The sequence below is a fragment of the Chionomys nivalis genome, chromosome 7, assembly GCF_950005125.1.
Source record: "Chionomys nivalis chromosome 7, mChiNiv1.1, whole genome shotgun sequence".
NCBI classification, from domain to species: domain Eukaryota; kingdom Metazoa; phylum Chordata; class Mammalia; order Rodentia; family Cricetidae; genus Chionomys; species Chionomys nivalis.
This window is the reverse complement of record NC_080092.1, coordinates 27,642,493-27,655,099: the sequence shown is the minus strand read 5'-3', so window position 1 is coordinate 27,655,099 and position 12,607 is coordinate 27,642,493. Positions and strand designations below refer to the sequence as shown.

General features: G+C 41.7%; 1 protein-coding gene across 3 annotated transcripts in view; it reads right to left on the bottom strand.

Annotated features, from left to right (window-relative positions):
• The window catches only part of Ebf1 (EBF transcription factor 1), a 388,250-nt gene that overhangs the window by 31,055 nt on the left and 344,588 nt on the right, over positions 1-12,607 (bottom strand). For all 3 annotated transcript variants that reach the window (XM_057775435.1, XM_057775436.1, XM_057775438.1), the window contains exon 11: positions 2,640-2,728. In XM_057775435.1, the coding sequence (XP_057631418.1) occupies positions 2,640-2,728 (89 nt within the window). The remainder of the gene's footprint in view (positions 1-2,639; positions 2,729-12,607) is intronic.

Genomic DNA, 12,607 nt, shown 5'->3' with positions numbered 1-12,607 from the left:
AGAAAGAAAGAGAAAAGCAAAAATGCTTTCTAGCTTCTTTAGACCTCAACATTTAACCAGACTTTCATCCTTATATGATTCTATTATCCCACTATTGTAGATGAAGAAACTGAGGCACAGACGATAAAGATTCAATTTTTCAGGGAATAGGGCTTTTCTGCTCCTGCTTTTATTCAACTGACACATAACCAGGGTTACCTTCTGTCAGGAGCTAAGTAAATAACCAGAGAAACAACCTAGCAAAGCAGAAAGAATCACTACTCCCATTTGACAGATGGGGAAACTGAGCCAAGGAAAGGGAAGGAAGGCTTTTGACACAGGTCACTGACTAACAAGTGATGGAGGACTTAATCCTATATGGCCCAATCTGAACTTCCAGGCTGTGCTCTCAACCCCAAAGACCCCAGAAATAAAATGCTGACCTAAAATCTCCATGAAAATAAAGTCACTGCCTAAATGGATTCAGCAGAAAAAGCTGTCATCGTACCTGTGTCTCAGTTCTACCACACTAAGACAAGAACACAGCTCTCTGTGTGGGCACATGTCAAGTCTATCATTATTTATAACTTATCAATGGGCACACATCATGTTTACCATAGTTTATAACTTACCACTGGGCACACATTGTGTCCACCATTGTTTAAAACGTATCAGTGGGCACACATCATGTCTACCATTGTTTATAACTTATCAGTGGGCACACATCATGTTTACCATTGTTTATAACTTATCAGTGGGCACACATCATGTCTACCATTGTTCATAACTTATCGGTGGGCACACATCATGTTTATCATTGTTAATAACTTATCGGTGGGCCCACATCATGTCTGCCATTGTTTATAACTTATCGGTGGGCCCACATCATGTCTGCCATTGTTTATAACTTATCAGTGGGTACACATCATGTCTACCATTGTTCATAACTTATCGGTGGGCCCACATCATGTCTGCCATTGTTTATAATTTATTGGTGGGTACCCATTGGGTTTACCACTGTTTGTAACTTACCAGTGGGCACACATCATGTCTATCATTGTTTAGAACTTACCAGTGGGCATACATTGTGTTTACCATTGTTTGTAACTTACTAATGGGCACACATCATGTCCACCATTGTCTATAACTTATCAGAGTATTTCACAGGAAACACACAGATGCTATGTTCCTACTGAACAGAGGGACCTAAATTTCAACTTTTCCACAAAACACCTATGCCCTGAAAGACACAGCTGCCCATTGTTCCAATTGACTGTTTCATAGTTCACCAAGAATAAAAGAGGAAACAACGCAGGGCCCCCTTTCAGGAGAGAAATGCAACCACAATGACACATCATATTATTCCTTCCCCAGATGAAGTGCTTTTCAGAATGGTGTATCAGTATGAACAGCACTTCGGTAGAAGTAGAGCTGTTCTAAGGAACTAGAAGCTCTGTTCTTCCCTGAAGGTCAAAGTAGAAGACAGCCATACCTGTCACAACCTATCCTCTCTTCGGCGTTGGTGGGTATCACACCCACTCACCCTGTTCCTCATACCCATGCACAGGCCCGGGAGACAGCGTGACAGATGGGACCTCCTCTGACAGGAGGATCTGCCTACAAGTACAGCCTATACAGGGAGAATTTGACCATGTACCTGCCCCTTGAAGAGGTCCTGGGCCAAGAAGGATGCAACAGTTGTTTTTAAAATTCTTTCTTGGGGATATATAGATCTAGACACCACACATTTGACTGTAGCGAGGAGAGGACCTCTCATCCATTCATTTAAGGTGATGTTATCAAACCATGCCATAAATTAAACAGGGTTTTTCTGTCAATTAACCATGACAGCTAGCCTGAATCTGTCCTTTGAACTTATTTAATTGTTGTCTCTGCTGAGCCCACACAGAACTTGCTGGAACTTATGCTTGTACACCTTCTATTTTCAGCCATGATTAGCCGTGTCTGACTCTGCCTCCCATACAAACTCTGGTCTCTCACGGGAGGCATACAGCGGTCACATCAAGGCTCAATCTCCAATTTCCACATTGACAGCAACATAATATTGTTGTCTTTATTTTTCATTTTATTTCTCACAGCTTTGGGTTTAATTTTTCATATAAGAAAGATGTCTTATGAAAAAAGATGTCCTGTTTGACCAGTCTTAGTGTCTATGTCTGTTTTCTTTCCAGCCCCTTCTACCAGATCTACCAATACACTTCCCTTTGAGCTCCTTCTACCCTCACCAGAGGTAAGCACAGCTTTGAGCAGATAAGATCTGACATTCCTTTTCTTCTCGAGAATCAATATGACATACTGAGTGATTAGCCCAAACTCCAGAGACAGGCTGAGTAGATTGAAATTTTTGCAGTGTACATGCTGTGCAGCCTTGGGCAAATTGTCTTACCTCTCTCTGCTTCATTCTTTTCTTTCCTAAACTACGAGTGGAAATAGGGACAACATAAAGGATTACTAAAATTGCCAAGGGACATGATATAAATAGGCACAGCATCACCCAGTCCCAAGTATCTGCTACTTTTATCATGACACACAATGCACCCAGAGTTGGTTATCTATAAACTACTTTTTGTCTTAACCAAGAAGGTATTTTGTCATTCTCAAATCCAATATTCTAGAAAGAAAAGAGGGGGAATTCTGACCTTCGGCAAGCGTTCCGGATCACCAGGATGCCGGGGGATGACCTTCTGTAACCTCTGGAAACCATAGTCGATGGTGGGTTCATTGAGGGCTGTAAGGAAGAAGTCACAGGATTTGAACATTTTGGGAAATACAGCGTTGTTTGCAGCACAGGTGGCAGAGAAATAACCCTTAGCATTTAGTCGATACTCTTGAGACCCTCATAGAGATTTTCTCCATGATGGGCACTTCCACCATCTATTATATTTTACTGTGGAGGGGGCTGACTCTTGACGAAACATCGGTTGCAAGTGAATCTCAGAAGACAACTCCTCGGGCAGAATCTTTTACACCCTTAACACGATCCTAACTGAAAAGTAAAATGGACTTTGCTTCAAGGTTTTAGGATTCACCTCTCATTGCAGACAAGCTGAGTACAAAGTCAAGGACTTGTCTAAGGGTACCTATATATTCTAAATAGCAGGGGACCACCCAGAGATCTGTTAAGCCTCCTATAGAGACTCAGTAGATCCACTAGCTGAGCATTTTCTATGCAGTGAACATGCCGGTGGGCAGAGCAGAGTGAGAGGCATTTCTCTGAAACCTTTGAAAGATCTACAGAGACAAGTATTTAATGTGCTCTTGATTCAAAATCTTCCCATCTTGAATGACAGACCCACTCACAGCACTGATATTATGTGAAAGAAAGAAAGAAAAAAAAAAAAAAAAAACCTCTGTGGAAAACTAGCTTAGCCCAGCTGGGTCTCTAAAAACGTTTTACTAAAAACTCAGAGCCAACTGCAATAATAACATTTGGAGACAATGGACTGCATTGTGTCCTGTTGGACACATTCTCTTAAACTAGACCAAATAGAAACTAGAATCTAGGCTATCATTTTCAGAATTCCTTCCTAGGATACAAACCATCTTGAGCCTATCTAGTCTGAGAAAGTAGGGGAGATGGCAAGACCCTCCTCCACACATACTCCTAGTATCCGGAGCAATAAGTAGGCAGTAGGATTTTATTATTTTTTTTTTGTACAATTCCTTTTCAATTCCTTTTCTTTTCTTTCTTAACTTAACTAAAGCATTTCACTGCATATTTTCTCCCTTACCGAACAAAAAGATAGCCTCTCTAGCCCTAACATTTTATCTATACATTAAAAAACAAGTTGCCTCATGCTGTACTTAAAATGCATTTCCATTAACCTAAATTTCAAAAGTAAGATTCGTACTAACTTTAAAAAAACTGTATTAAATTCAAATAGGTCCCAGGGCTAATGGAAGCAATTTGTATACCAACCCAAACTGACTGGCCCACTTTTCAAAATACAGGTATGATAATCTCTCGGTTTTAAAAGGACATTTAAATTGAAAGACTGTGAATTTAGAACATAATTATACCAATAGAACCCTTTAACTTGTCAACTTGTAAATCTAAAAGGCTATCAATCATTGTTAAAGAGGAAATAAACCTTAAAATTCCTTGATTGACAGTGCTTACTTTTTATGTAAGAAAAAAAGGGGGGGGAGCTGAATAAAGTGGCCAGAAATCCATTTACAAAAGTACATTGTTTTACATAGGTTAGTAAAAAGCCAGTCACTATTTCTCCCAAAGACACATAAATCAGAGGAAGTACTTTTACTTCACTTGGATGTTTTAAGTCAGAATGAACTTCAAGTAACTTTATTTAGAGTTTTTTTTTCCCTTCCCAAACTATAGTGCCTATCCTAGTCATTAATAGAGCTGCATTTTCATTTTGGATAATGAAATCTTTTTTTTTTCAAATATGAGATTTAGGCAGCTCTCCCCTCCCCCACTCCTCTGCACAGGAAACCTCTCATCGGTCTCTTGTGGAAATTAGCAAAAATTACACCCAGGTACAGTGAATCTCTCTGTTCTAGTTTATGAGTTAAGGCACAATATTTATTATTCCTTTTATTTTATAAATTCTTTCTAAGTCCTTGAGAAGAATTCTTCAGATTGACTCGCAGAGAAAAAAAAATCCATGGAGCTCTTTATGCCCAGAAGGTATTACCCATAGAATCTGTGGTATTTGATCGAAAAATGCATCAGAGAGACGGGTGAACACCGAGGGTTAAGCTATATATTGTATCTAGCGCCCCACCCATAGGGCTAACTGCCAGCAAAATATTTAGCCATAAACGGTAGCTTTAGACAATTAAGAGTATCACACCCAGTTCCTGAAAACAATTCGGCATCCTAGAGTTTTTACCTTTCCAGTTTAAGGCACCAATTACACGAGAGGTGCGGACCCGCCCATTTCATCATTTCTATAATGAATTCCCAGTGTGTCTAGAAACCCGGGCTGCTCATTGCAAAGCTTTTATGCTGGGGCAGGGAGGATGTGAGTTTCTGGCTATCAGACCAACAACTCACTGTGGAATGACTGACACTTAATATCAGCAATTAAAAGAATCGATTCAAACATCATATGGAACTAATAGCAAAAGATCTGAGAAGTCATTCTGTTGCCGTGAAGAGTAATTGGATTAGACATATTAAACTCATTACTCAAACAAAAATAAGCATCTACGCTATGGCCATAAACCATGACAGAGGGGATATTTTAAATAGTGAGCCACGGCGAAGACTTCTTATTTATTTCTGGTGCCTTTAGGATTTGCCTCCTACCAGCATTTTCAAGTGTGTGGACTTGCACTCAGAATCTCAGGACCGAGTATGGCGGTGGAATGCTCCAGCACGACAGACAATATTACCATTAAGGCCCTGCAAGATGAAACATGCTATCCCTTGAAACTCAAAGGAGCCTGCAAGACCTTTTCTGAGTAGGGAAAAAAGTCATGTGTGAGAGGGACCATCTAATCAGGATTGGCAGTTTGGGTAGTTCTTAAAACATACACAGCTCTCCCCACGGAAAGGAGATTAAATATCCGGGAAGAGGAGATGGAACTGAGTTCAATGTAGAGAGAAGCAGAAGAGGGGCAAAGCAGTAAATAGAACCGAATTGGATCCCGGTTTCAGAATGAATGTCATGTGACCAACCACTTACTGACTTTTCTAGTGTTAGGTTTAAAAGACTACAGGGGCGGGCGTGTATATTATGATGACTTTTCAAGATTCACTTTTGTTTATGTGTGAGTGCCTCTATATAGGTATGTGTGTTTGGTGTCCAAGGAGCCCAGAAGAGGGCATTGGCTCTCCTGGTACTTTAGTTATAGGTGGCTGTGGTAAGAGCCTCAAGTGCTCTTAGCCACTGAGCAGTGTCTCTGGTGACATTTTAATGAATGAATGAATCATCAACCTACCTGCCTCCTTACCTATGTGTGTAACAAACAACAGCATCTGGACACAGACGGATGGATATTATGAATTTCTAAAACCCATGCCTCCTAAAATGCTTCTCCCCTCTGTGCCTGGCTCATTCTCTGTTTTCAAACCCACCACCACCCCCTCCCCCACAATAAGCATATATTGCTTTTATAATCAGAGGAAAAGGTTAAAAGCAAGAGATTGTTGCCGAGATGGAATCTGAGCTGCTTGTATAAAGTAATGACATAAGAAACTATGCCTTAAAAAGGGGTCTGTGTACCCTTTAATAACCTTGCATAGGTTATTACAAACCATAAGAAAAATAAGTAGTATACTTTTGCCCAGTTGTATAAATATGTGACTATACATAAACTCTGAGAAAATCAACAGAGGGTAATGGGGGGAGAATCATAAAGAAGGTATATTTATTTCATCAGCAGGGGTAGTGGTACCTTAGGGACATGCATCTACCCTGCAAGAATGTAATATAAAGTTAATTCTTCAACAAAGTGACCTCAATGTACTCAAGTGCAGGGTTCAGGGGCGGCAGCAGAAAAGGACTAATCAATTCCCCCCCCCCCAAAAAAAAACTTGGGACAATTCCGAGAATCTGGTAGAGAAAGAAAAATCAGAGCAGGTTAATTGAGCGTAATTAGCCGCATAAAGAAGCATGAGCGACTTAAGTTCAAAGAAGAAAAACAGAGGAGGCTGTGAACCTCAGAAGCCGTGGGGTGGCAAGAGTGACCCTTTGGGCTCTGCTTCCAAGCATCTCACCTTCACCCTGAGAAGGATTTCAGATACTTTTACCCCCGAATCAGAAAAGGATGAAGAAGACTCACAGGTTTAGGGGGGAATGTCCTTTGTCCCGAAAAGAAATGGCTCAATGCTTAAACTAGGGATATATTAGGACCAATCGTATTTTTTTTTTTTTTTTTTTTTGAGACAAGGTTTCAGTGTGGCCTTGGCTGTTCTGGAACTCTCTCTGTAGACCAGGTTGGCCTCGAACTCAGAAATCTGCCTGCCTCTGCATCCCCAGTGCTAGTACAAAAGCGTGCCCTACGACTGCCTGGCTTAGCCTATGCGCTTTCTAAAATGCTGAAAGATAGATAGAGGTTTCGACATCATGTGTTTGTAGTGGTGACCACATCCCTATGTAGGAATTAGCCGTTTTGTGTCACAGCTTCTTAAGCTTTTAAAAATAAATTTTGTGCAGAAAGTGCTTAACCTAAAATGACAGTGAAAATACTTGGATTGTAGAGTCGGAGCCATGCTTTGCCTCTGATTCCAAAGTCCACTGCCCTGTCTGCCGCATAGAAATGGCTTTGAACAACTTCTCGTGAAAGGTGGCATAAAGGGAACCAGGCTCCTGGAGAGCGGCTATTGAACTGAGATGTCGTCCACTGACCCCTTCCAACTTATTTTCTAGTAGCCCTGCATTCTGTGGCTATAGGCGTCATAAAGCTCTGTGCAGCATGCCAAGGGCAGTCTGAAACTTTCTTGCAAACACATAAAAGGCAAGGTCAAGCGCTCTACTCAGGCGCTCCAGGTGGCAGGGCAAATGCAATGCCTGCGGGGTCAAGGGACCCTTGCATCCCCAGCTGTGATGCGTGTGGCACTGGGAATGGACACGGGAAGGAGCGCACACTCTACTGCTAAGGTTCTTACGTCATCTTCAGCAAAACTATTTCTTTTGAAAGAGGAAAAAAACCCCACCCAGTTAATTATACAGTTAAAAATATCAAGCCATTTCATCTGGCTGCATTGGGCTACTTACAAATGCCTTTAGGTTCCTCCTCAGACTCATCAGCTCAAACTCCTGCAAAGGGAACTGGTAACTTTCCATCCAAACTTCTTTATGAGGCCTTTCCCCTAGTGGGCATCGCCACAGGTCCTGCCCTAAACAGCAAAGCTCCCATAACACAAATCTACTGCTGCAATGTCCAGAGACTTCTGCAGCATGAAACACTATAGGTGAAGAAAATGTAGGTATGGCAACTAGATTTTATACAATAATTTTAATTATAAAATTAAAACATTTAGTAATGGGTCAACTGTATTTTCAGATTTTTTTCTCCCCCCTCCTCTTTAAGAAATCCACTTCACAAACAAATCAAATAAAGATTTTTCTTCCAGAATATTTACTGAATACATCTACTGAAGTGAGAACTGATTTTTCTCTTCCCTTTTTTAGTTCCTTTTAAAAGAAATTATTCCTTCTCTGTCATCTTTTAACTTCTGCAGCATTAGTCTCTGGAAACAATGGTGATGGGGCTGGAGAACCTTGTCCCCTAACACACAGGGAAGGTGCTGGGTGCCACTCAGACCAAAGCTCACAGAATGAGTGGCTTTTATAGCTCAGCAACTCGCAGAGGTGCTTTCACGTATTTCTGGGGTTTTAATTTCCTTTTTTTAATGGCTGTGTGACATGATGTCATTTTGACTGGAAATAAAAAGAAATTCAGATATTAGAAAGGTAATATTTATATTCTATTGCCATTTAATGTCCAAACAAATATGTAGACTCCATGCCAAGTAATAAATAAAAGCTCATAGCAGAGGCAATGATAAAAGTAGCACCTGGTGTCCCCAGCTTCCCTAGTGACTACTCTATATTTGAGCTAAAGGAGTAACAGCCGAGCATTTCCCTTCCAGGCAGATCCATTCTGGCAAGAGACTTATTACCTATGTGCTAGGCAGAGCCTTTTTGTTCCTTAATAGTCCCATTTTTCCCTCAGTCACTAAATTAACAACCAGAGGTAAACAGTAAAACAGCAAGTTATCTTCGGGAAGCTATCTTCAAGAGTGACTCTAAAATATACTAATGGAAGAAGAAGAAAAAAAGAATCAACCTGAAACCCAAAACAAGAACCACAAAGAGTGTAATTGAAGAGACTGGTCGCACTTCCAGCCATGTGGGTGTTTCATTACCTGCCTAGATGCTGAGGGAATAAGCACCATGCCAGGTGAGCTCCTCTGTGGACCAGATACACCCTCTGAGATGCCTGAAAGCAAACCTCTTGCAAGTCAGCCCCTCTTTTGAGTAAAAAAAGGTTTCCACAACCTGGTGGCCCTGGCCTGGCATCCAGGAAGGCTCAGAGGAGCTTCCAAAGCTGGCTCACTGGACCATGAAAAGCTGCGATTTCAAGCACAAAGGTGTCGAGAGAGACAGAATCAATATTGGAAGAAATGATCAATGGAAGGGCAGGCGGGGGCAAAGGAGATCCCCCAAACTACCTTTGAACATACTCTGATTTATTTGTCGTGTGTGAACCTCCTTTGTGGTTACGACTTGGAGATACAAAAACCAAGCAAAAGAATTGAGGAATTGGCGGGGGGCAGTCATTTTTATATGGAATGGCACCGAAAGGACACGTGATGGAAACCCTGGAGAAACAGAGCCAGAAACCCAGGAAAGTGGGAGAGCTGGAGGTGACTGACTCCTCAGGAGGTTACTGAAATGCAAAGGGCTTGTGTGTGTTTGGGAATTAATAACTCCTCAGGAGGAGGAAAAGGGGAGGGACAGTGACTCGCTTCTGTTTTTCCAGATGAAATAGCTTTACTGCCTTTCTAAATCTATAAGCAACACATTCCCACTCTGGAAAACTTCTTAAACCACAACAGGAGGGAGAGCTTCATGACAACCCTACCCAAAAGAAGCACTGCCCCTATCTTAGGGTTATATATGCTTTCAGATACCATCTCAAGGCTGTTTTTTATAAATAAAGATTAAATGTACCACCCTCATTCTTTTTAATGGTTATAGCATATACTTGTACGTGAATGGCCATGATTTGTGTATCAAATGCCCTATGAATGACGATGTAAAGGGTTTTGTTCCCCCCAAAATGTTCATTGACTTAAGGAGAGTTGTAATGAACAACACTCGGAATAAATTCCTAGGTAAAAGGATGTGTGCCTCTCATGTCCTTGTGTGCACGTATTTCTTGATGAGTCTGGGATATATTTATACCAATTTATACTTCAGCAGGTAACTTCGAAAGGCATCTGCCAAAGAAGACTAACTTTTTAAGGTTTCCCATCCTAAACTCAATGTTTCTCTCAGCTCCAAGGGCCCCTGGAGACTTTGCAGAGATGTTAATGATTACAAACATCCTGTACTGAGGTACCATCTTGAATACAGCCGCAGGGGAGGCTCTTTTCCCAGGAAGAGCAGAGCACTTTCCATCAAAGAGGATCCCATGAACTACTATAATCTCCCCTTGGAATAAAAGTTAAAAATCAGCAACCCCGTTCAAATGTGGGGAACTGAGGCATTCAGTTATAGGATAGTCCAGGACACTTGTCAGGTGTTGTTGTGCAGAGCTTGGCTTGGTGTGCTGAGATATCTAATGCAGATATCTACCTACAGCCCATGGAAAAGAAGTCTTATTCTCCAAACAGCCTCCTTGCCCTTTATCCCTACCTTTGATCCCAGGAGGCTTTACACCCAGAATCCCGACCTCATCCAGATGACTCCTTAGTCTGATTTCTTTAAGTTTATCCCATTAGCAAACAGCCTCATATCTTAAACTCGCCTCAGCATTCATCAGGAAACCTTATTCTCCACCTTACCAAATCTCCAGCTTCCTTTCTGTCACTGTAGTAACGAGCCCTGCAGAGAAAGTAGCATATGGTAGGAAAGGGTTTATTCAGTCCACAGTTCCAGGTCACAGTCCGTCATTGTGGGTGAAATCAAGGCAGGAATTTAAACCGTCACATTCACAGTCAGGAGCAGAGAGAGAAAGAGAGAGGGAGATAGAGATAGAGAGAGAGAGAGAGAGAGAGAGAGAGAGAGAGAGAGAGAGAGAGAGAGAGAGATGCCCTAATTACTTGTTTGCTTGCTCTCAGCTAGCTTCCCTCACAGTTCTGGACCCAACCCAGGCCAACAATTCAGGGTAGTTCTTCCACTCCACCTCAGTTAAGCAATCAAGACAATCTGCCATACGTTAACCTGATCTAGACAATTCCTCCACTGAGACTGCCTTTCTAGGTGGCTGCAGGTTATATCAAGTCGACAATTTAACTAAGCAACACACCAGGTTTTCCTTATAGACCCAGCTTGTAAAGACCTTCAAAGGCAAGGCGTTTGCTTAAGAAAGAGAGGTACAGAATTACGATATGTTATCTGTTATGGTATATCAGGCTGATGTATTTCATACCACAACCCCTTGGAAGTTTCTAGAAGGTCCTTGGTGAGAAGCACATCCTCACAGGCAGGCCTCCCTGTCTCCCTGGAGGGTCACATTCCATCTAGACCTGGAAGTGGGTAGAACCCGTGACAATGACGAGAAACTGTGCTATTCTCTGTCACTCTGCCATCCTCAATGGTGGGCTGCGATCTGCTTGACCTTCCAGGGGCCTTAATTTTGATTTCCAAATTTGATTCAAGTATAAAATTAAAATTAATTCCCTCCAGAAAACTGAAGCTAAATTGTCATAGTTTTATGGATTTATACCTCTCTCTATTTTTTTACCTTTCAATCTAATCTTTTTATTTTGGATTAGAAAAAAAAATCTGGATCATTTATGATTAAGTTTCAAAGACAGATTTGCTCCTTTAAGGGAAAAGAGAAGGCTGGTTTTCACTGTGTAATAGATGGCCGTGTTTAAGGATTGAAGGCCAGCATACTCCGTCTTTCTTTCTTAAGGATAAATCCATAATTCTCTCCTGGCCGATCTTCTGATATATCAAGAGTAATATTACCTCTATAATTGTTCTTCAGATTTCTTCCCGGAGAGTTTTGACAATAACTGTTATCAAGAGTGCAAAATCACCCAGCCTGTCTGATAAACATGTTTTCTTCTGTCCCCACCCCAGCGAGAGTTGTGACACCGGACTTTTATCATCCTGCGTGTGTTCGGAATGCGCTTAGGACAGCAATTGCCGGGAATAGGCAGGCGATAAACCGCATTGATTTAACACATCTTGTTTTCAATCATGCTTGGATTTTCTGAGCACGCGTTTTTCCTGTACTTGGGCTTGTAGCTTTTATCTGACGAGCTGATCCCTTTTCAAAGGAAAATGAAAAGGTCGCACAATAAGACACGGTTTACTGGAACTTGAACACGCACCAGGGAAAGTATTTTAGATAAATACTGTCAGACATAGTGGAGCTGAATTCCAACAGCACAATTGCTAAACAACAATACTTATTACTCTCCTAGAACAAGCCACCAGCAATGTGTGGCTCTCAGCAGGGGACAGCTCCAAGTCAGACTTTCCTCCTTTCCAAGTAACCAAGATCAACGTTTGAAACTGAGTGCTTCTGCGAGAATGTTGATATCACAATTTTCTAGACAACTCACAAACCTGCTCCACTGTTCGTAGAGCCATTTCCTCAAAACCAGTAGTCAGATGGAGACGTCCCAGCAGAGGCTGGCAAACCCATGAGGGTGGGGACAAAAGCAATCCTAGGAAAAGTGAGGGAGAGGGGACTCTAAATAGCATGACCAACCCCCTGGAGAAGCAAGGAAGGGCTCATAACTTGGAGAAGGGAGATAATAAGTGGTTGCTTGAGAACACTGAAGTGAAATTAAAGAGAATTTATAACAGGATGTCAGACAGAAGGCTACAAGGGCGTGCAGAGGAGCCTAGATGTTTCTAGCCACCTCGTTTCCAACTCAGATGTCACAAAGAGAGGAATACGTGAAGCTAGGCTGCTTCAGCGTCCACTCAGCCTGGGTGATTGCTGTCGC